General features: G+C 39.0%; 5 protein-coding genes across 5 annotated transcripts; 2 read left to right on the forward strand and 3 right to left on the reverse strand.

Annotated features, from left to right (window-relative positions):
* Nucleotides 1–89: 89 nt before the first annotated feature.
* On the reverse strand, nt 90–3,483 carry BDB00DRAFT_868043 (PMCA-type calcium-translocating P-type ATPase; the record flags this gene model as incomplete). Its single annotated transcript, XM_053126413.1, has 3 exons — nt 90–2,925; nt 3,031–3,124; nt 3,195–3,483. 3 exons carry the CDS (start codon nt 3,481–3,483, stop codon nt 90–92), a joined length of 3,219 nt encoding a protein of 1,072 aa, XP_052984181.1.
* A 610-nt stretch (nt 3,484–4,093) lies between these two features.
* Nucleotides 4,094–5,419, forward strand: BDB00DRAFT_868044 (uncharacterized protein; the record flags this gene model as incomplete). Its single annotated transcript, XM_053126414.1, has 4 exons — nt 4,094–4,148; nt 4,229–4,312; nt 4,372–4,541; nt 4,604–5,419. The coding sequence occupies 4 exons, from the start codon at nt 4,094–4,096 to the stop codon at nt 5,417–5,419; spliced, it is 1,125 nt and encodes a 374-aa protein (XP_052984182.1).
* A 186-nt stretch (nt 5,420–5,605) lies between these two features.
* Nucleotides 5,606–7,254, reverse strand: BDB00DRAFT_546158 (putative ubiquitin-conjugating enzyme E2-16 kDa). Its single transcript, XM_053117805.1, has 7 exons — nt 6,976–7,254; nt 6,529–6,624; nt 6,366–6,443; nt 6,185–6,290; nt 5,973–6,107; nt 5,832–5,891; nt 5,606–5,736 (listed from the first exon to the last, which is right to left on the reverse strand). Exons 1-6 carry the CDS (start codon nt 6,997–6,999, stop codon nt 5,887–5,889), a joined length of 444 nt encoding a protein of 147 aa, XP_052984183.1. The 5' UTR covers nt 7,000–7,254; the 3' UTR covers nt 5,606–5,736; nt 5,832–5,886.
* Nucleotides 7,255–7,258: 4 nt separating this feature from the next.
* BDB00DRAFT_802548 (uncharacterized protein) lies at nt 7,259–9,119 on the reverse strand. Its single transcript, XM_053121960.1, has 7 exons — nt 9,011–9,119; nt 8,672–8,908; nt 8,487–8,594; nt 8,170–8,414; nt 8,017–8,094; nt 7,663–7,947; nt 7,259–7,572 (listed from the first exon to the last, which is right to left on the reverse strand). The coding sequence occupies exons 2-6, from the start codon at nt 8,736–8,738 to the stop codon at nt 7,708–7,710; spliced, it is 738 nt and encodes a 245-aa protein (XP_052984184.1). The 5' UTR covers nt 8,739–8,908; nt 9,011–9,119; the 3' UTR covers nt 7,259–7,572; nt 7,663–7,707.
* Nucleotides 8,957–10,964, forward strand: BDB00DRAFT_802552 (argininosuccinate synthase). The gene is made up of 3 exons (XM_053121961.1): nt 8,957–9,257; nt 9,420–9,678; nt 9,795–10,964. Exons 1-3 carry the CDS (start codon nt 9,069–9,071, stop codon nt 10,583–10,585), a joined length of 1,239 nt encoding a protein of 412 aa, XP_052984185.1. The 5' UTR covers nt 8,957–9,068; the 3' UTR covers nt 10,586–10,964.
* Nucleotides 10,965–23,605: the final 12,641 nt, after the last annotated feature.

Below are 23,605 nucleotides of genomic sequence, written 5' to 3' on the forward strand. Positions count from 1 at the left end.
AACAAGCAACTAAATAACAGCCGCTATCATCATCTCCTTAAAGTTCTTTGTTTTTGGTGATGACATATAGCGTTTATCTGGTATTTTTATTATGGGGAGGAACTGGCTGACGGAGTAAAGTCATGGGTAGCTCCATAATCTTCTTGTGTGCTGTTACTATAATCATGAGGAGTATCATCTCCAAGTTTGAGACTTGCTGTATCGCTTACAGGGGCTGAAAAGAATCGTCGCTGATGATGATCGTTGGCAGGTGCAGCAGTAGTGCTTGCAGGTGTATGGTATGACTTGCGTAAAGCTGAATAGACCCGTAGCTGATTTCGGATCTGGCCTATGGCACCTTCCCAGTTAAGTCTTGAATAACTTGTCAATGGCGTCGCATCCTCGTTGTAGCGACGCTCAATTTCGCAAAAATCGGGTATTAACCGTATGATGACGCCCACAGGAAGTGATAATGCACCAATACCAACGGTGATAAGCCATTGCTCTGCAGTCAGCGAAACTGTACTAAATGCAAGTCCACCAAATGTGACAATTATCACCTGGCACACAACGACAGCGGCCTGCACTGCAACAAATATCCAATCGTGCGTTATATTCTTAAACACGTTTAAGCTACCATCGATCCGCCGACAGTTGATCTCGTTGAAGACTTGGAGAAACACAAAGATATTGAACACCATTGTCCGTAACACCGCTTCATCCGAAATGCCGAATATCTGGGGGCCAGCATAGACAGCTACCAAGTTGACAGCGATTTGGAATACGGCTTGACCAAGGATCATTTTTACCATTCGATAGTTGATCAGGTGTGCAAACTTGGATGCCGGCTTCCTGTCCAATAAATCGGATGTAGGTCGCTCGGTCGCGAGTGCGAGTGCTGCCAAGGTATCCATGATCAAATTGACCCAAAGAAGCTGAACTGCAGAGAGCACACTTTCCGCCTTGTTAGATGTCACTGCGCTAACGAACGAAATCACTACAGCAGCCACGTTGACAGTGAGTTGGAAAGTTAAGAATTTGCGTACACCGTCGTTAACCGTTCGGCCCCATAACAATGCTTTGAGGATCGAATTGAAATTGTCATCCATAAGCACAATATCCGATGCTTCTTTGGCGACTTCGGTTCCGGTGACACCCATACTGAATCCAACATCTGCGAGTCGAAGTGCTGGTCCATCATTGGTGCCGTCTCCAGTCATGCCGACGACTTGATCCAGTTCTTGCAAACGGACAACCACAGTGGTTTTGTCTGTTGGCGAGGATCGCGCCAACACTTGCATCCGCCGTACCCGTTGTCTTTGCTCCTCGGGCGACATCTCACGTAGCTCGGATGCGCTTAAAACAATACCACCCTTAGTAAGGATACCCGCGTTGCGTGCAATGGCAGTGGCCGTCTTGATATTGTCACCAGTAACCATGCGAACAAACACACCTGCACGCCGAAAGGCTGCGACAGATTCTACCACGCCTGGACGGAGTGGATCTTCAATGGCAACAGCACCAATCATCACGAGATTCTCCAGTGGAAAATCGTCCTCGTCCCTTAAGGCACTGTATTCGTCTTGTTCCATGTCGATATAAGCAAGCGCGAGCGTTCGAAGTGCTTCGCTTGCATCCTTGTCAATCACCCGTTCCCACTGCTGCCTTGCTTCCGTATCCATTTCGCACGTTTCGCCTTTGGCATCAATATAATGTGTGCAAGATCTAAGCACTATTTCAGATGCACCTTTTGTGTATGCGCGATACGTGCTGCCTAGCTGGATAATAGTGGTCATGGTCTTCTTTTTGGATGCAAACGGATACAGCTTGGCAATTTGTGCGTGTCGACGGATAGTCACATAGTCGCCACCGAGTTTGTTAGCCAAGACAAGCAAAGCAATTTCCGTTTTGGATCCCAAAAATTGCTTTTTACCGTCGTCGTTAGTCGCTACATCTTCATAAGCTGTCGAGTTGACTGCAGCGCCTTCTACCACGAGCTGTATGATTTTTCCATCCACGCGTTGAGCCCAATCTTGAATAGCCGACGCTTCTGTGAATTGCTCCATCCCCAGCGTTCCTTTAACCACTGTCATTTGGTTCTGCGTCAGCGTCCCCGTTTTATCCGTGCAGATTGTTGTCGAGTTTCCCATGGTTTCGCACGCAGCTAGAACGCGCACCAGGTTATTGTCTTTGAGCATCTGCGTCGTAGCAAAAGCAAGAGCCATAGTAACGGCCATAGGAAGGCCTTCAGGCACAGCAACGACGATAATGGTGATTGTCTGGATCACAATGTTGACGACGGTGGAAGCGATTTCTGTACCGCTCGGATGGTCGGCCGTGACATAATACTTGATCGTCAGTGTCACTAGCATGGTCAAAGAAGCAACAATGCCGAATTTGGCTATTTGTTCTGCAAGCACATCGAGTTTGAGTTGCAAGGGTGTGTTTTCTTGTCGCTGACTTGTATTGGGATCATGCCGGAGCGCCATCATCGTCTTGCCATAGTACGAGTTGGTACCCACCGCAATCACCAATACACGACCGACACCTTCTAAAACTTTGGATCCGGAAAGAATAAAACTGTCGCTATTGTCATCATCGATGTTGTTATTGGCCGTATTATCTTTGGAGCACGTGCAGCCAGCTGGATGTTTCTTGACAGCTTCAGATTCGCCAGTGGCTGACGATTCATCACACACCAAATTGTAGCCAGTGACATACAATCCATCGGCGAGTACCACGTCGCCAGGTTCGATGATAAGGATATCACCCACAACCAAATCATGTGCGTTGATGCGTTGTTCGCGTCCCATCCGTAGTACTGTCACTCTTTTGTCTTCTTTTTTCGCGTTCAGCTTTCGAAATTGTCGTTCTTTTTGATAATCGTTGATAGCGTTGGTCAAAGTGACTGCAAGCACTGCAACTAAAATTGCCGTGCCTTCTACCCTATACCACATTTGTATCAAGCAACATCAAAGGTGTTATTATTAGCGTTTACTTCCTTATTTCTTGTGTATGCCTACAGGTAAGAACAGTGGGGTGTTTTTATACCATCCTATTCGTGGTTGACCTGGTGGATGTTCAGCTGAATAATCCTTTCCGATTCCGATACCAAGGGATACGATCGCCGCCACTGTCAGCATGACTATAAGCGTGCACATTAGTCATACCAAAACAAAGAGTAGATACTGTTTATGGTGGTGTAAAAGACATACTGATGGTTTTATCATTATAAGCTGCAACTATGAGTCTCCAAAAACTCTTGGATTTGGCTTTGGGTAAATCATTGTACCCGAAAACGCTTTGTCGTGCTTGATATAGATCGTCAGAGATACCGTTCGATGTGTCTACATGCAGTGCACTAGCAATAGCATCGATACCACCGAGTTTTCTTAATAATGCCGGGTTTTTTGGATCGACAAGCTCCATTAATTTTCTGGGCGAGATACTGAACAAGCTATTGGAGCCTAGCAACGGCCTTCGCTCCTCCTCGTCATCAAGCATAACTGGCTGGGTGATGGTATGTATAGAAAGACACTAGAAGGTTTGATTTAAACAAAGAAGTTGTGTGCGAGAAGAAGAGGGAAATGAAAGTAAGAAGCGGGCTGCCGTGAATGAATTGCTTGTTGGTGGAAAATTTCGCCAATCATGCAAAAATTACGCGCTTCGGTTTCAAGTTTCAAACAATAAAAAAAGGAATCTGCTCATCCTACTCTGTCCATATCCATCCTTTTTGAAGATGCTGCTTATGACTTAATAATATATAACTAAAGTCATCCAGAGTGATCTATTGAGCTAATACGATATATCAGTACGGTATGTCAAATGTTGTTTAAGCTGTCAACAAGGTAATAATCAATGTGTATCCATGATGCCATAATAACAACTGATTTAGTCAAATTTTTTGTTTACACTATCAGTGCTTTAGCGCTAGCGCTAGTAATCCGATTATTACAGCAGTAATGCACACTTTTGCTTCCGAATCAGTCGATTTCTCTTCTCATATATTATGTTATGCATTGACGGCGTACAGGTTATAAGCAGGCAAGCGGAAAAGTTACACAATAGCCGTGCTTTTCTTTTTCCCCAGTTGTGTCAGCCTTCACGAACTTAAATGAAAAACTACTTGATTGCTGCTGTCGTCATTGCCTTACTAGCGAATCAAGCTCGTAAGTCAGAAGGGACATTGGAATGCCCGCGCCAGAAACATAAAGCTAACGACGAACTGTTACTGTTACTACACGCTTAGGCCACTTGGTGGAACTTGGCGGCATATTTCAAACTATACACCCTTTGAATACCGAACAGTGTCACACTATTGAAGGCAAGTATAGTATGAAGGTCGTTAATGTTGTGATTAAGAAAATACTAAAAGAGTAAATTATTTGGCAGGCCCAGAAGATTTTCGTAATTGTGAAGACATTGTCATGTCGCCTCATGAAGCCGGTATAGCTTATACAGCATGCGATCCTGCGCGTGATCACAAAAACATGGTTATGGACGTTCATCGACCTGTGCCCCATCCAGAGCCTGGCGATATCTGGCGAGTTGATTATGTTCAGGTAGTAGTTCAGAAAAAGGCATATGCGCTGAAATACTGACATAGGATACGCATTTGTTGCAGGGGACAGCCACACGATTCGCGACGTTGGGTGATGACGACTTCCATCCTCTCGGCTTGGCTATTGTGGACGCATCCTTGATGATGGTTATCAATCTGCGCCATCACGCCCATGCCGCTATTGAACTCTTTAGCCTCCAAGATGCCAAACACATCCGTACACTTGAGCATCCTCAGATCTATACGCCAAACAGTATTCACATCCTTGATGGGCGTTCGGCTGCTGATGGCACGCCATCTTTCTTTTTCAGCAACGATCATTACTTTCGTACGGGCATCATGAAAAAGATCGAAAACTATGCCAGCTTACCGCTTGCGAATATCATGTTCTACGATGCACCCACACACACTGTATATCCTGTCGCCCAAGGCCTCTCATTTGCAAACGGATTAGCTGGTGATCACAAAAGTGTGCTATTTGCTGCAGAGACCTATCGTATGACCGTCAAACGATTCGAGATTGTCGTCGATGAAACCCAGGTGCGTTTGCAACAGACTGACCACATCAAAGTCCCTTCCATGGTCGTCGATAACACCCATTATGATGAAAAGACGGGCAATGTTCTTGTTGCTGGTCATCCCGTTGGCCTTGATCTTTTGAAATTTGCTCGTAATGTGGACGCCAGCAAAACAAAACGGCCACCTTCCCGCGTCGTAGCATGGCATCCCCACACAAAGCAAGTAGACGATGTGTTTGTGGATGACGGTACGCTGTATCCCACATCGTCGACTGCATTCATTGACCATGACGCTCAAAAACTGGTGATATCAGGACTCTACGCACGAGGTATACTTGTCTGCGATCATCAACAGCAATAGAACCCTTTTTCCTCTTTTTTGCTTATTTGCTCTCTGTAAGCATAGGAAACCCTCTAGCGAAAAGAAAAAGAAAAATGCTCATATATGCGATGATTGTATATGATTTTGCGAGAGTGTGTGAGTGCATGAGGGGTAGAAGTGTCTTCATGGTTATTCTTGTCTACAAGCTTGAGTGTGTGTTTATGTGTGTGTGATAATGTGTGTATATATGTGGTATCCTTGATTACAATTCACAAATTGATTATTATGAAATACGCTCAGGAACAAACATTTGAAAGCAAGAGAAAAATTTAAAGTTGCAAAGTTTTTTTTTTTTTCTATAGAAACATAAAAGACAAAAATCAGTATATTACATTCATGCTTGCAATGTCACGCTTCTCCCGAAATATTACGCAAAGGAACCAACACACACCTTTAATGTAAATTTCCTTCGATCCTCCATAGGGTACACATGCTAAACTACCATCTTACACTAAAAAGGACAGCAGTTAGTGTCTGTCTACCATTGACCTATTAACGTAGTCAGAGCTTTTATCGTGATATATATACTTACTGGCATATTTTCTGGTCCAATCTCTCGCCATAGATTCGTAGCGTGGACGATCAGTCTTGTAGATGTGAGCCAGCTCGGGAACGAGCGGATCATCAGGGTTAGGGTCGGTGAGCAATGAGCACACGGAGAGCAGAACTGTAAATACACGCCACTGTTGAGTCAACACTGGTACATCCTTGTCAAAAAGTATAAAAAGCCCGCTGGGAACTCACCCTTGGAAATAGTCAATGCAGGTGACCACTGATCTTTGAGAATATCCAAGCAAATGCTTCCGTTGCCGTTAATATTAGGATGATAAATTTTGGTGGTGAAGTTGATCTGACACAGACAAAGATATCACAGTGTGAGTATTTGGTCTTCTTTCCCAATTCTCTCTTTACAATCTTTTTTTACCTTTGGGGGTTTGAAAGGATAGTCCGTTGGGAAGTGAATGGACAAGAAGAAGACGCCACCTTGGTATGGGCTGTCCTCCTGGACATAAGGGATGATCAGTATCATATGTACAAGATACACACACGCACACACAGCAGCAAGAAGCATGAATAGAGAAACTTACTGGACCCATGATAGTAGCTTGCCAGTGGAAAAGATCATCACCAATGGGACCTGCAGAGCAGGATGAGGGAGGATCACGTTCGAGATCTTTCAATTCCTATTGTAAGAAAAACCAAACGGCTTTTGAGTTAATCTTTTTCCAATTCAAGAAGGTTTCTGAAGTCTCATTCTCCCCATCGGAGAACAATCCGAGAACAGGTAAATGTCCCTCCTCCTCACTCTCTCTCTTTCTCTTTCTCTTTCATAATGAACAGAATCTTTTTTTCACCGAATAAAAAGCATCCACTCTTCTGTGTCGTCCCCCTTTTCTGGCAATAAGACACTTTTTACTGTTTTTTTCCTTCCAATGATTGCAAGGGGGAACGAAATAATCGCCAAGCTGGGTAATCCAGATGGTATAGAACAATTGAAAGAAAAGAGGAAGCAGTATAGAAGGAGTGGTACATACCTTGTTGATACGCTTCAAAGCCATAACTTGATGTGTTCTTTTTTTTAAAAGAAAATGTCAAGAAGAAAAAGAGAAAAAACCGGTTGGGTGCTTTCCTCCTCCCCTTTGCTCAAATCACCCCCTTCCGGCAGCGGGCCTGGGGGATATTTCGCCCAGCTTGGCCAATAATATTGCGGATAGTATAAGCCAAACCAATAAATGCTCAGCGTTTCTCGTATATAGAGTATACAGTAGTATGATGTGTATTACATGTTTGTGAAATCTACCAATAATTAAATGCCATTACCACTTCTTCTGAAAGATTCCAAGCAGGTTTCTTTATAAGCTCAAGCATTTCTCTCTAGAAGCAAAATAGAAAATCTACTGAAGACAATCACGGGAAAAAGCATATCCTTGCCGAAACAGCTGTATTATCAATCACCAGGTATCCATCGACAATTGATGCTACTGCCATAACAGCTTTCCATGAGGTTCGTCAGAGCTCGGCATGCGCAGCTTTTAACACCTTTTCTCCTTTCTCGTCTGGTGCCTCGTTGTTGTTGCCACGCACGCGGCGCTCACGTGAGCTCTTTCTGGGTACAACAGCAGCACATGAAACTAGTCATATGATCATAAGAAAAAAGCCCTTGACAGTTACAATGTTGTTCATATAGCAGAAGCATTTTTTAAAGATGAGGATATAGCTGCCCTTTAATTGTGATATGATTGCTTGCAGAATACAGAGGGAGTAATTCAAAATGTACACTTGATTGCCAGACCAATCGCCTTGGCATCACCATCATCTTCTAGTGACAGTAGTGGGTTAAGCGAATATTGCGGCATAAATACACGACGAAAAAGACGACCGGCATTTCCAGTGCTCTTGTGCCGTAACTTATTCGACATGAAGACGATGCTACCAGCAGGCACTCTCACCACGAAAGGATCTGCTGCTGGATTCTTCAGATCAGACACCATGATTGTACCGTTGACCTGACTCTTCGTTAATACAGTTGAATATAACTGGTTGTACAGGTCAATTGAGATTAAAACAGAACTCACTTCATCAACTGGATCAAGTGCGATCCAACATGCCACTGTTGAATGACTTTGCAACCGTGGATCCAGATACTCCGAGTCCTTGTAAGTTGTTTAATACGATATCAGGTGTTCATACGCATTACAACTTATATTCATACTGACAAGAGAAAATACCTGATGCCATGCAAATTCTGAAGCACCAGCTGAATGAGGCGGTTTTACAATAAATTGCTCGTTCATAAGGAAGACTTGCTCGGGATTGCCAAGCAACACTGCTGCCCACCTGGCAACCGTTTCCAGGACGATGGAGGACACCGCACTGTTCTCCAAAACCGAATTACGTCGTGCTATGTATGCGTGTTTGTCCGTTTTGTACTCATCCGACTCGGCGGGATCCAGATACCCGCATGTCAAAGGCTCTATTAACTCAATCCATTTTTCAGTACTCTCTGTTCAACGCATATTTTCCTGCCGATCCCACACCGCCTGACCTATGATACACCCAAGCACAGCTGTCAAATCATAGCCTTCGTTTAGTATAAAGTTTGTCAGCGTATCCGCTTCCTCATGCAAAAGTTCGACCTTCTCTGTTGATAAAGCTAGCATTCTTTTATGAGTACAGAAGGCTTCAAATGGCAGAACCAGAAAGCAGAATGCTTGTTCTCTCCACGTTTACCATGTCGGATAATTGTATAGCCACTATCACGAAACTGTTGGATATTCTGTGGAGAAAGTTGTTTCATTATTTAAGCAGCACTCTTGTCATGGTGCGTTTCGTTTGCAAGAAAGTAGTTGAATGCGAGTCTTTTCTATAAGTCGCGCGCAAATCAGCGGAATGGTTGACAAGTTCGGGCGCGCGAGTTCACCGGGTCAAATAGGCGGACAGAACCGGGTTTAAGTGTGCGATATACTTCTTTTGGTAGTTTAGTGAAAAAAAAGCCTCCCATGCTATGACACCGAGTGTGTCAAAAAACTTTTTTTTTTCAAATAATAAAATCTATCACCGCCGACTTACCGGTTCTTGTTTTTTCCCCCACTTCTTTTTTTTTTATTTTCAACTCATAATTTCAGCAATGGCTGGTGAAAAGGGAAAGGTTTTGCTCGCATACTCTGGTGGTCTCGACACCTCATGTATTTTGGCCTGGCTCATTGAGGAAGGCTATGAAGTTATGGCTTACGTTGCTGATGTCGGTCAGGAAGAAGACTTTGAGGCTATTCGCGCCAAGGCTTTGGAGGTTGGCGCTTCTAAGGTTTTCGTCGAGGCAAGTTTCATAGCATCCCGCTATTTTTAGCTTTTGACGACGATCCACTGCTTCGGATCAGTCTTTGGTTATATGTGAATCTGTGGAGTGAAGTGTTAAAGAGGTAGTGCTCGATGGCCTAACTGTGTGCACATGTTTTTTGATTTTTTTTAAATAAAACAGGACTTGAAGGAAGAATTTGTCAAGGAGTTGATCTTCCCTGCTATCCAAGCTAACGCTATCTACGAATCCATCTACTTGTTGGGTACCTCTTTGGCTCGTCCCGTTATTGCTCGTCGCCAAATTGAAATCGCTGCTAGCGAGGGCTGCCAGTTCGTCTCTCACGGCTGCACTGGCAAGGGTAACGATCAGGTCCGTTTCGAACTCGCTTACTACGCTTTGAACCCCGAGATCGAAGTCATCGCTCCCTGGAGATTGCCTGGTAATGTTTCTTTTGCTTTCGTCGCTGGAAGATGTGAGGGAGGGAAGGATCGACATTTTTCTTTCTTTATAATTTGAGAACTCATCAGATATTGCGCGTGCGGGGATGATGTCTAGTCTTCTTCAACCGCTTCGCTGGCCGTAAGGATCTTTTGGCCTTCGCTGCTGAAAAGGGCATTCCCGTCGTTCAGACTGCCGCCAAGCCCTGGTCGACCGATGAAAACTTGTTCCACATCTCATACGAAGCTGGTATTCTTGAAGACCCCAACGTCACCCCTCCCAAGGACATGTGGAAGCTTACCGTTGACCCCGAGGATGCTCCCAACACTCCCGAGCGTATCACCATCACCTTCGAGAAGGGTATTCCTGTCAAGGTTGTCAACCACAACGATGGCACCGAAGTCACCGAGGCCGTTGAACTGTTCACTTACTTGAACACTGTTGCCCGCCGCAACGGTATTGGCCGTATCGACATTGTTGAGTCGCGTTTCATTGGCGTCAAGTCGCGTGGCTGCTACGAAACTCCCGGTGGTACCATCTTGCGCAATGCCCACAAAGACTTGGAAGGCTTGACCCTGGATGGTGCCTTGCGTGCCCAGCGTGATCAGAACATCACCGGTCCTTACTCGCGTTGCTTGTACAACGGTCTATACTTCTCGCCTGAGTGCGAGTTCGTGAACAACTCGATCGCTTTCACTCAGCGCAACGTTACTGGTGATGTCAAGCTCAAGCTTTACAAGGGCAACACTGTCATCGAGGGCCGTGTTGCTCGTGGTGATGGCGCCAAGCTTTACAACATGCAGGAATCCTCCATGGATGAACAGGGCGGCTACAACCCTGAGGATGCCGACGGCTTCATCAAGATCCACTCCATCCGTCTCAAGAAGTGGACTCGCGCCACCAACTAAATATCGTATTTTTCATAAACACCTCCCATCCCACCATTGTATAAAAAACACAATCCGTACATAAAAAAGGCTAGTTAGAATGTTTTTTTGTAAAAAAAATTGAGTATTTTTGGAACATTCTTATACTTTTTTTATGTCTAATTACGTGCTTTGCACAGTGAGAAATCGAAGGATGACACCGTCGGTATAAGGAGGAGTACGCTATGTGGATTCGAGGCTGTTACCCTTTTTATCGAAAAGCTACATTATTAGTGGTCATTTTAATGATAAGATCAACGCGAATCCATCCAACTCCTTTATAAGAAGTTACCAATATCGGTTCTTGCATTGTATACATGTTGACATATATTGTCAACATCTAGGTTGTGGCCTGATGAAGCTTCATGGAAATCAGTAATAATCTTTGCAAAAAGAAAATGTATCGAGATTACTTCATGGAGCGTTATATGTTTCAGCACATATATGCCAGATCAAAAAAATGAGTGGCAAAATGAGTACGAAATCCGAAACTTTGTTGTATAGGCAAGCATCCACCCCCTTGAAACTCATATATCATCCAGGTATATAGGCTATAAAGAATACGTTAAATACATCGATGGGATATCTGGGGATGGGCAACTCACCAATAGCAGGAAGAAGTAAATGGAACAAAACTAAACTGGGATTATGTTTGAGACGTATGTGCAAATCAACACTTTTTGCCTTTGCATAATTCACCAAAGGTCACTGAGGCTCAAGGTAATAGCAAGTTTTCGTGTTCAATAGGATTGACCGAGTGCGTATTCTGAGCAATTTGCGTGAACTGAAGCGAGAGAAATCCGGCTGAGGTTGGGAAAGTTACCAGAAATCTCTAGTAGCTTATCAGATACAGCGTCGTCACCACAAAGGATCGCTAGCTATTAGTAGCGCAGAACACAGTGATAATTATGAGGCAAAACCAGGACCCCTCATCAGTAAAAGTTGCTCTTTTAAAAGCAGACAGAGCTTTTGCAATGTCGAGATGCCGGCTATATCGGCTAAAGCATCATCACTTTACGCCTTCTGAAAACTGGCTGTCTTTGCATGAGCAATCGCGAGTGCTCCTAGTTTATCGAGCAACCGATTATTAATAATATCGATCTTTGGCGGAAGAGTTTGTGTAGATCTGTTTAGTAGCTCCAACATTGTTTTATGTCTAATGTCCAAGTGATCGAAAGAAGAGAAGGAGAAAAGAGCGAAATAATAATCAATTGACAGAGGAATGAATGGTCTTTGATGCGCTGTGGGCTGGCTTGGTAATGCATACAATAGCTAGACCCCTGCTACACATGCTATAGAGCGAGAAGTAGCTGTCTTAGTGTAGGATGCCATGTGATCTCCTGTTCTGGGATACAACATACTAGTAGCCCAGTAGGAAAAGAATAATCAAGAATACAATTCTAAGCACTCGTATTTGGATTACTTACCCCACAATTATGGACGAAATACACACTGGTATAGCATCGATTATGTTTAATATGCTATGCAAGTTAGTTTAATATTTGCTATTAAACAATAAACTTCAAGTAAGGTCAGTTCCTTAGTACATGAAGGTTTATAGCAAGAGAAGAGTTGTTCTGGATTTCTTATAATGCACGTAGTATCAATCGCTTGCAACAAATTCCATCGATTCCAAGACAAATAATCTAAAGCCATATCATACTTGTAATTATAGGCTTTAAACGGTATCCCGGAAAATGTAATGACATATTCGAAGGAGTCATGCGCAGACTCCGTTAGATGAAACGAAACTTTCTAACCAAAAGAAAAGGGTACTGATATAGCAAGCATATTTTTTTGATAGATACAAATAGCGCCAGCAGTCCCATAGTACAATTGCGCAACCATGGAGAAGTTCTTGATATATGTAGTCGATAGTTATGTCAACGACTATGTTTTGCTGCTCGTGATGATCAACAGGTACGTTAGCTGCAATACATAGCTTTCAAAGGTAAGGTTTTTCATCTTCAGCACGTTTAGAGGACTGATCAAGGTAATCATTACCATGACCTGGTTTATTGATACCAGCTCGAAGGTAGATAGCCAACTGCTTTATACCACTTGGAGCTCCACTACATATGTTATGTACCAGAGTGCTTTTTTTTTGACAATATTACAACGTCTAATAGGTTTAATGACCAGCACAGTAGTATATGGAATAGTCACGAACAGATGATTATACTGAAAAGCTACTTACTCCTCTAGCTACAAAATAGCGGATGTACCAAGTTATACTTTAGCTATAGGGTATTACTCACTGTAATAAAATTCTTGTGGTTCTTGTGAATTTGGACCCCCGCTGGCCTCATTCTTGAGGTTCTTGTGGATTTCTTATGAATTTCTTGTAAATTTGTGACGTCTGTCACTGCCTGCTCTGGGTCGCCAAATTTTTTTGTGGTTTTTATGAATTTGGACCCCGCCGGCCTCATTCTCGTGAATTCTTGTAAATTTGTGACGTCTGTCACTGCCTCCTCTGGTCGCCAATTTTTTTTGGTGGTTCTTATGGATTCTTGTGGATTCTTGTGATTAAACAGTACTCTCTTGTTATAACCACCTGGTAAACCAGGGTGACAAATACTTTTATATTACTGCAAAAGTTTTTTTTTCTTTTCTTCCCAAACACTAACCAAACACCTCCCAACGCTAACCTTGATCTCCTAAGTCTTCACTCGTATGGAGCATCGTCTTATTAATGTAGAGACAAATCAAGCAGTCATTCTAGAGAAGCTCGACCAACTGCTAACGGTGTAGTCCCTAGTCGAGGTACCAGTTGTCGATGAAGCAGAACTTGCTGAGACGGTTTCCCTCATTCCCTACCCAATGACTCTAAATGCCAAGGGGAAGATGGTAAAGAAAGCGAGCTAGGATGATGTTGAGCGCCTTCTCCTTCAAGGTTATCACCATTTTGAAGGAGGTGCCTTGATCAAAGCCCAGACCGACATCAAGCACATTAGCGAACGTGTTGTGGTCGATCTGGTGAAAAGATTGCAGAATCGTGCTGACAACAGCGTGACCCACTACTTTGCTAAGCTACAAAGCAAAGATAGGCAACTGGGCTATTAGCCTTTTCATGAACCTGGCAAAAAATCAGGGCATTGATTTTGCTGTCTGCCAGGGCCAGTGGGCAGCTCGCCATATCCTCCAGGAATGCTGGCATAACTACGGCAGATCCAGCAAGTCGAGAGCGGTTTCTAGGTATGATAACTATTACACTAGAGCAACCACAATCAGATATATATTAACTATCAGGTAGACAACAAGAACCGGCTTCTGCTCTTCCTGTCTCTGCTTCTCTTCCTGCTTCTGCTTTTCTTCCTGTTTCCGCTTCTGCTTTTCTTCCTGCTTCTGCTTCTGCTTTTCTTCCTGTCCCTGCTCCTGCCCAGTCCACGCAGTCTACTAAACGACGCCGTACGACAAAGCGGCTTGGAGCTGCTCCCCCCCACAAAAATATACATAATTAAAAGGTAAGTTAAAGTATCAGAAAGTTGATTATTGTATAAACACACACATATACACGTATGTATATAGCGAGAGTGTATGTGATATATATAGAGAGAGAAAGGGGTGGTTTTCATCTGTTACGCTCGACCAGTGTTCCATCAATCAGTAAACCTTAACTAGTATCATGTAATTGAATAAAGCTATTTTTTAAAATCTATATAAAGAATATTGCACAAAAAATGTTTTATGATTTTCTTGTGAACGTGTGACCGCTTTGGTATTCTACAAAACGTTTTGTGATTTTCTTGTGAACGCGTGACCGCTTTATCGCTACTTTAAATTCACAAGAATCCACAAGAATTCTTGTTACTTTACTTAGTGTTTTCCCTCAAATAAACCAAACAGTTGCACAAATATAAACAGTTGGTACACTCTCCAAACACTCCAGACACTCCAGACACTCCAAACGCCTACAATGCCATCATGGCAATTGCAACACTCCAGATGCTCCTCTTCCTTTAATAGTCCTTTGTTAGTATATTTATAGAGCAACTGTTCATCTTTGTGTAACTATTTGGCTTATTTGAGGAGAAATGGAGTGTCCCTATAGTAATACCCTTGAAAAAATAAAAAATAAAACAAGGAACGTTATTCAGGAAACGCGTCGTGCATGATCCTTATGCACTATTACACCAACACTGCTGGTTACTATTTCCTGTTCTCATTGGCTACAGCTTCAGAAGCTCGGCCTTATTTTAACTATTCAGTGTTCTATCCTATTGGCTGCCATAGGGGACCAGTCGAGATTATAATGATTATGCTCTGGTTTATTGGTACTATTTGGACGAATAGCCACAATAAGTTGGTGTAACCAAAATAATTCTCATAAAATTAAATTATACATGTATGTCTTGGCATACATAAAAAATTTGAAAAAATAAAAATTGAATTTTTTTTATTATATAAAAATAACACCTCATAATAATAAACATGAACAATACAATCACATTCAACAATGACAAAATCGTCCTTGATACCAATAAATTAAGTATAATTTTAAATAATAATAATATAAACATTAAAGAATTTACTGAAGAAATGATTTATGAAAAATATGATATAAGTTATAATATTAAAAAGAGTAAATTATTAATAAAACGTAAAGCATTAAAAAAAACAAAAAGAGTCATCTAAAAATAATTTAAGTAAAGCGAATAATGAAAGAGATATTATTTCTGTTAAAAAAAGTAAAGAGAAAACATTAAAGAAAAATATAAAACTAAAGGAAAAATCACATAAATATGAGAATTACTATGAAAATCCCGATACATTACCTCCAAAAGAAATAGTTGCTGAAAATTTGTATTCTCAGTAATCCTCAATTCCTCATATTTCTGATGCTATGTTAGAAAACACCTCTGGTGCAGATTCCTTACAGGCTGATTCAGATAACGATGAATGTGAATCAGGTGGGGGTGAATATATGTGTATGATTGCATGTAAGCCCTATATGGATAAATTAAATGATACTTATAATTGTAGTTTTATTGATGAACTTATTTTAAAACTTGAAAAGGAAAAATATAAGTATAAAAGGTTCTTTGATTCATACTTTAGATATTATATTGATTTAATAAAAGCAAAAGAAACAAATAGGGATGATATTATGCAAATATGTCAAGAGCAAATGCAGAAGTTAATCATTGAATATAGTCAGATATATATATATGAAAATAGAAGTGAAGATGAAGATAGTAATGATTCTGATTAAAATTATATCGGCCATTAATAGCTATACCGGTTAGGACAGGCTTATTAACTATAACAAAATCAATAAACAACTAACAGCTAGACAACCAATAGCAGGACGCCATAGCCCTACCCACGCTATCTGTGCCCATTATTACACCTCAACTCACTCTCCTCGCCCTCGGGCAGTGGGACTATTGCTTTTGCTTCGCTGGGCAATCTTATATATAATAATCACTGTCTTCTGCTGTAAAACATCACCTAAAAATCAATACTGTATTCTATATATAAAGCCTATGGCCTAAACAACGTTATCATTCAATTCATTTCACAGTCTTTTTCATTCCTTCTGAAATATTCTGCTATGTATTTACATGATTGGTTATTATATATAAAAATATACTACATTTGAACTATTTGTTATTTAACTTTTGTTTCTTGTATCGAGCCCATGCTGCTTTCAATGAATTCAGGGTAATATGCGCAAAATAGCCTTCTTTCCTTCCTTCGTCATAGATGATTCTCCATGGGATTCGTGGTGGATTCTTGAGCTCGTTCATTCGTCTCTCAATATATGGTATATTATTAGTCGAAGGTCGTATTGTCACAGTTGAAGGTTGTGCTGAACTGTCATGCGACTGTTGCTCAAGTGGTGGTCCTGGATTCGGCTCATAGTTGTCGGGTGAAGACGTGTACTTGTGGTAGAATGATTCGTTCAATTCAATGATTTCATCCAGAAATTCCTTGGCCTCATCCTTGGAATCAGACTGCAATACCAATATTCCTCGTTTTGCTTTTGCCCTTGTTTCCGTGCAAACAAGCAATAAATCGTCTATTAGTAGTCTAATCTGCTGGTGGGATGTGCAGTACCAAATTGGCTATAAATTTACAATAGTTTTTGATAAATCTAATAAATTGCTTGCTGCTATATTAAATTATATCATCCATTTTGATATTTTATCAATTTTATGACATCATGTGACCAAAATCATATATTCAATGATTATAAAAATTGAAAATTCATAATATAAACAAAGAACGACCCAATGGATACAACAAACTATACACCACTGATTACAAATGAAGTAAACTCAATTATTGCAAATTATTGGCAAATTCTAGAATGGAATTGGCCTACTGTACATAATAAATATAAACATAGAACTGATTTGAAACATATTAAATTCATAGAAAAAATTAAGGATGAATTGTTATGTAAATTAGGTTATGTTGCTGTATTTGATTTTCTAGTAGTTTTATATACAAACAAGGAATATCCCGGACCTTACTTTGAAATTGAAAAAGGATTGTTTTTATTATATCATTTAGTCTCTGGGGTATGTGGTGAAAAATTTGAAAAATACTTACCACATAGCACATTTCATACATTTTATATGAAGTTTTATTGGGTGAGGACAACTACAAACGAATCAACAAAATAGTAAATGATTCAATGAATAACATGTTTTCATCTATCAAATTACGTATTCTATCTGCTAGAAAGCATAATCCCGACTTATTTAAACATATAACACTTGTATTGGATGGTCATGCTTCAAGAATTAACTATGTAGATACTGAAATTGACTACTTTCAAAGAATGTATTCTTATAAATTTAAGAAGAATGGAATACATACTTAATTTGTTAGTGATATGAATGATATGATTATTTATACTTCTAAAGTGACTTTTGTTCTGATAGCTCAGATGGTAGTATGTTTTTAAACATGAAATTATTTAAATATATGTATGAGAATGACATAATGGCAGTTGATGGTGAATATACTTTGTTTATCACACAATTTACAGAGCTTGCTAATGAAAAAGGATATAACTTTAGCCATGATAATTTTGTATACCCTATACGTAAAAATGTAAATGAGCCCTTAACGATTACTGAGGATCATTTTAATAAGACATTTGGAAGTTTTAGGACAAAAGTTGAGAATCAATTCTCAGAAATTGGGAATAAATTCTGCCGATTCAATAATAACAAGTCAGTTGTTAAAATGGATGACATAAAATACTATAATCTGAAATTTCGTGTAGCTTATTTATTAAAAAATATTACAAAATTTGTAGAAATGTTCAATATTCCTATTTTACCACACCATAAACTATGGCACAGTAATGATTTTAATTTTCCAGTAGAGCATAAACTAATTGATATAGTGGTCAGCAATGATAAACAAAATAAAGATAAACTGGATAAAATGATTAGATTGTAAAATGACCTACTTAATATGGCTATATCAAATGAAGAAATGATTGTTGATAATGAATCTGATAATAATTCAAATCAGAGTAATAGTGATAATGATGATGTTCCAAGATTTAATGAGCGTAGTAAAAAAAGAAAGCAAAATAAAGGGAAACAACAAGCAATGGCATCATATGAAATAGAAGAGATTATTAGGTATAAAACTGAAAATGGTAATATTTGTTTGAGGTAAAATGGGTTGGATATAGTGCTGATGATAACAGTTGGTTATTAATTGATAAATTTAATCAAAAGGATTTATTGAAGGAATATATCAATAAGCATAATCTTGGTATATTATAAAATTGCATACTCTACTATTTACAATATTTTCTTCAACTGGTATATAATATAATGTGAATTCATACCTAGCATTCCTTTCTTACTAATTATTTTTATATATACTTTTTATATATACACAAAATTCAATTTTTTGTACAATTTGGATTTTTACAGCCAATAGATTTCTTACAGCCAATAGTATTATCTAATATCTAATTAGAGTTGGATGTCCCCCCTGGTCATGGCACATATTTCTGGTGATTCTGTACAGTTCTTGGATTGTTTCATCATATGAGTAAGGATGAGCAGCAAGTGATCGATGTTGGTATGTCAGAAAAGATATCACGGTGGCAAATGGGTGGAGTGGTGGTTTCACATGTTCAATAGTGCTACTGGAAGCGAACAAGCATTGTGTCGCCCATGGATTACAATTTTTTGCTTCAAGCAAAAAGGGCGAGCGGGATAGTTTAATATGATCGTCGACTTCTTTTGATATTTTGGATATAGCAATAGTGAGAAAGATGGGCGGCTTGGAAAACTTGCGAGATGCCTCACTACTGTAGCCAATCATTCGTAAATAGAAATCTCGATTGACAGTATGGGGATAAGTCAGAATCGTTTCGTTTTCATTATTATCTACTAATAACCTAATAAACCTTGATAAAGAGATACAATCTTAAATTATAATATAATTATAAAATATATTTGTTAAATATTAATAATATTATAAACTATAACTACAGGATTTTTCATCTCCTAGCAGACGTTTGAACTTTTATTTAGGCAGAAGGGATTTAATTTTAGGCAGAGTGGACATGAATGTTAATCTAAGTGGACATGAATAAAAGTTAATTTAGACATGAATAATAAATGATCTGGACATGAATGAAAATCGAGCTGGACATGAATGAAAATTGAGCTGGACATGAATGAAAATCGATCTAGACATGAATGAAAATCAAGCTGGACATGAATGAAAATCGAGCTGGACATGACCTGGACATGAATATAAATCGATCTGGACATGAGTAAAATCAATCTGGACAAAATAAAAATCAATCTGTACATGAATGAAAATCATTCTGGACAAGAATAATAATCAATCTAAACATGAATAATAGACAACCTAGACATAATAACAGTCAACCTGGACATAGTTTTAGTCAACTAAGACATAATAAAAGTTGAAGTAGATAATATATTAAGTGTAGCAGAGCAGAATATTTGAGTACTTAAGATTACCAATTCAAGTCAAGACATAATAGAAGTTAAGCAGTACAAAGCCAATGTCAAGATGTAGTAGTATGGCTGTTTCACTCGTGACAAGAAGCTTGTAGGCTAATGTACAGGAAATGGCAAGGGTGCATCAGAGACTCACTGTGCGCATAAGCCTATTTTGCTGCTGTGGGAACAGGGCCTGAGCGTTTCCCCTCATTTCATTTTACCCGGGTTGAGTTTGAAACAAATTGGAGACTGGTGGCTGAGGTAGGTGGAAAGTGTGGGGTTTATTAGCAGCAGCAGGGAGGAAAAATACAACCTTTTTTTTTTCTCATTACCATTCGCCATGGCAAATCAACAGCTGTGATGTACACTTGTAAATGGCTCCTACTCTCTTCACGATGAATAAAAACAAAGAAAATATAACGGCACAATCCACGGATTCATTGAAAAACGAAATGAAGGTAACTGTTTTCTTAAAAAAGTATGTGCTCAAGATTTATAAGGAGTAGGCCGCCGTTACTGCTGCTTAAAAAAACGCTGGGTAAGTAAACAAGGGAAGGGAAAGGTAATCGGTTGTGCTTGAGGTATAGCTTTAGTGGAGATATGCCCATTCAGAATTACTGCTTCTTTCTCTTTTTCTATGTATATACTTATGCACCATCTTGTACCATTTCAACGTCAAACTTACGTGCGTAATACAACATCGTCCTCTACCTGCACAAACCATCTTCTCCATTACTCATACACAATTATATACAACATGGCTCTGATCCGCCATTGGCTTGCAAAACATACAGCCTGACGCGAATACTTTTTACCTTTTGCATATACCAACGTTAACATCGCCGGTCTTTATGGATAAATGAGCTGTAGATAGCAGGAAGGATAACTGACGGGTTTCTTTCCTTTTTGTGTTGCTGTGGATTGGATGAAAATAAAGTATGTTGACCGTTATATAAGAAAGACAACGAAGAAGGTTCCACAAGAGTTATACAAGTGCGAAGGATGTTGTTTCGTGGTGAAGGATGGTTATTGTAATTATTGATATTGCGTGGCAGAGCGTCTGGTGCCATGCACGGTCTCGCGTTTGTGAACCCATTTGTAGCCACACAATTCCGAGATGCGATCCTTGAAGATCTGCCATCGAGCAGCAGGAACGCACACGATTTCATTTGGAAAGAGTGCAAGAACTCCACGTACAGTCGAGTGAGAGAGAGCGTAGCGAATGTCGTCAAGGGTAGTAACTTGTCGGTTGTTCATAGTTGTTGTTATTAACAACAAATAAAGTTGCTGTTGTAATAGCAAAGAAACTTCCTCCTTTATAACAACAAACGCCTTTTCTTCTTTGTCCCTGCCATATTATTAACACCGCTCAGAGCTATATCCATGAAGCATTTGTAATAACATGCAATCCCATCTCACACCCGTTTATGCAAACAATTGAAACATAATGACTACATAATGTATGATCTTTTACTTTAATTATTTTATCCCAACCATAACATCTACAGTAACAATAATAAAACCCTACATTCCACCCGTCAGCATATATAACTACCTTATCCATCAAGACCGGCAATGTTGTGTTGGCATATGCAAAAAGAAAGGTAATCGTCGTTGCCATCGTGTGTGTGCGAGTACAGCGAATTGCAGAGGAGGATTATAGTTGTGGTGGTGTGTATGCATCATAAGAATATAATTATCATCGCGTTGATGTGTATACAAACAGCAAAGAAAGAGATGACCGTCATTACGATGATGATGTGCTTGAGCGTACAAGTATTAAAACAAAAGACCGGCGTCATAGTCGTCATCGTGTAATATGGGCGTACATGATAGTGAAAGGTGAATACGTCAGGCTGTATATTTTGCAAGCCAATGGCGGATCAGCGTCATGTTGTATATGATTGTGTTTGAGTAATGGAGAAGAAGATTGTTGCGTCGTTCTTGTTGTGAGTACGAATCGTTTGTGCAGGTAGAGGACGATGTTGTATTACGCACGTACATTTGACGTTGGATTGGTGCAAGATGGTGCATCACGTATATACAGAGAAAAAGAGAAAGAAGCAGTAATTCTGAATGGGCATATGTCCACTAAAGCTATACCCCAAGCACAACCGATAACCTTTTCCTTCCCTTGTTCACTTACCCAGCGTTTTTTTTAAGCAGCAGTAACAGCGGTCTACTCCTTATAAATCTTGAGTACATGCTTTTTTTAAGAAAACAGTTACCTTCATTTCGTTTTTCAATAAATCCGTGGCTTGTGCCGTTTTGTTTTCCTTGTTTTTTGTTCATCGTGAAAAGAGTAGGAGCCATTTACAAGTGTGCGTTGCAGCTGTTGATTTGCCATGGCGAATGGTAATGAGAAAAAAAAAAGGTTGTATTTTTCCTCCCTGCTGCTGCTAACAAACCCCACACTTTCCACCTACCTCAGCCACCAGCCTCCAATCTGTTTCAAACTCAACCCGGGTAAAATGAAATAAGGGGAAACGCTCAGGCCCTGCTCCCACAGTAGTAAAATAGGTTTATGCATACAGTGAGTCTCTGACGCACCCTTGCCATTTCCTGTACATTAGCCTACAAGCTTCTTGTCACGAGTGAAACAGCCATACTACTACATCTTGACATTGGCTTTGTACTGCTTAACTTCTATTATGTCTTGACTTGAATCTTAAGTACTCAAATATTCTGCTCTGCTACACTTAATATATTATCTACTTCAACTTTTATTATGTCTTAGTTGACTAAAACTATATCCAGGTTGACTGTTATTATGTCTAGGTTGTCTATTATTCATGTTTAGATTGATTATTATTCTTATCCAGAATGATTTTCATTCATGTATAGATTGATTTTTATTTTGTCCGGATTGATTTTACTCATATCCAGATCGATTTATATTTATGTCCAGCTCGATTTATATTCATGTCCAGCTCGATTTTCATTCATGTCCAGCTTGATTTTCATTCATGTCTGGATCGATTTTCATGTATATCCAGCCCAATTTCATTTATGCCCAGCTCGATTTTCATTCATGTCTAGATCAATTATTATTCATGTCTAGATTAACTTTTATTCATGTCCACTTAGATTAATGTTCATGTCCACTCTGCCTAAATAAAAGTTCAAACGTCCACTAGGAGATGAAAAATCCTATATCTTAATTTTGAAAAAAATGTAAATATTTTATATCAAAATCTAGAAATAATTATATTTAGAATTTTTAGAGAAAAAAAGATTTTGATAATTAAAATTTACCTTAAAAATATAATAATATTGTTTTTATTAAAAACCTAAAAATATAAATAGTAATGAATACATAAAATTTATAAATTGCAAATAGTTTTTCTTTTTTTGTATAAATCTTTTATTGCCAACTCATGATGTTTTTTATTAATTGTATTTAATTATATTTTATTTTCTTAATGTATTTAAATTTTTAAAGTTTCTAATATAATATTTGTAAAAGTAATATTAAAGATAAAATGTTTGGAATAATTAATTAAAAGCTATAAAAATAAGAATAATCCTAAATTTTCTATAAATCTTTTCCAATTTATAATTATAAAACTTTAATAAAAGTATTTATATTTACTAATTAAATAAAGTTCTTATATTATCATAAAAACATTTTAAGTTACATTGATAAAATCCTTTAATATCAGGAAAAATATCTTCATATTTACTATACTTTTTAGGAATTATTATAACTTATTTATTTAATACCTATTTTGGTAAAAACAATGTCTATTAGCAAAAAGATAAATATTTTCAAGGAATAATTTCATCAGAAACAAATAACTATAATGATTTATTTTTATTTTTCCTAATAGCCATATTATTTGTTATCCATAAATAAAAGTTTAAGTTAGGAATAATATAAAGAATTTGTATCACCTAAATGGTAGGATAAGATAAAATGATATACAGTACCTATAAAAAAATTTATATATGTTTTTGATCTTCTATTTTTTTTTGTATTAGTTTAATATATCATTGATAATCTTTTTTAAATCTAATATACCTGCATTACAGACATATATTTTTT

Source organism: Zychaea mexicana (genome assembly GCF_025766255.1).
Source record: "Zychaea mexicana strain RSA 1403 chromosome Unknown BDB00scaffold_7, whole genome shotgun sequence".
Classification (NCBI taxonomy): domain Eukaryota; kingdom Fungi; phylum Mucoromycota; class Mucoromycetes; order Mucorales; family Lichtheimiaceae; genus Zychaea; species Zychaea mexicana.

Bases quoted from the DNA above. Each gene is read 5' to 3' on its own strand.
- BDB00DRAFT_802552 (XM_053121961.1), top strand. From the start codon at position 9,069: ATGGCTGGTGAAAAGGGAAAGGTTTTGCTCGCATACTCTGGTGGTCTC. The intron at 9,258-9,419 runs GCAAGTTTCATA...TAAATAAAACAG, and splicing joins CTTCTAAGGTTTTCGTCGAG to GACTTGAAGGAAGAATTTGT. The intron at 9,679-9,794 runs GTAATGTTTCTT...GATGATGTCTAG, and splicing joins CGCTCCCTGGAGATTGCCTG to TCTTCTTCAACCGCTTCGCT.
- BDB00DRAFT_546158 (XM_053117805.1), bottom strand. From the start codon at position 6,999: ATGGCTTTGAAGCGTATCAACAAG. The intron at 6,444-6,528 runs GTAAGTTTCTCT...CCTTATGTCCAG, and splicing joins AAGCTACTATCATGGGTCCA to GAGGACAGCCCATACCAAGG. The intron at 6,108-6,184 runs GTGAGTTCCCAG...GTGTATTTACAG, and splicing joins TGCATTGACTATTTCCAAGG to TTCTGCTCTCCGTGTGCTCA.
- BDB00DRAFT_802548 (XM_053121960.1), bottom strand. From the start codon at position 8,738: ATGAAACAACTTTCTCCACAGAATATCCAACAGTTTCGTGATAGTGGC. The intron at 8,595-8,671 runs GTAAACGTGGAG...AAAGAATGCTAG, and splicing joins CTATACAATTATCCGACATG to CTTTATCAACAGAGAAGGTC. The intron at 7,948-8,016 runs GTGAGTTCTGTT...ACGAAGAGTCAG, and splicing joins CACTTGATCCAGTTGATGAA to GTCAACGGTACAATCATGGT.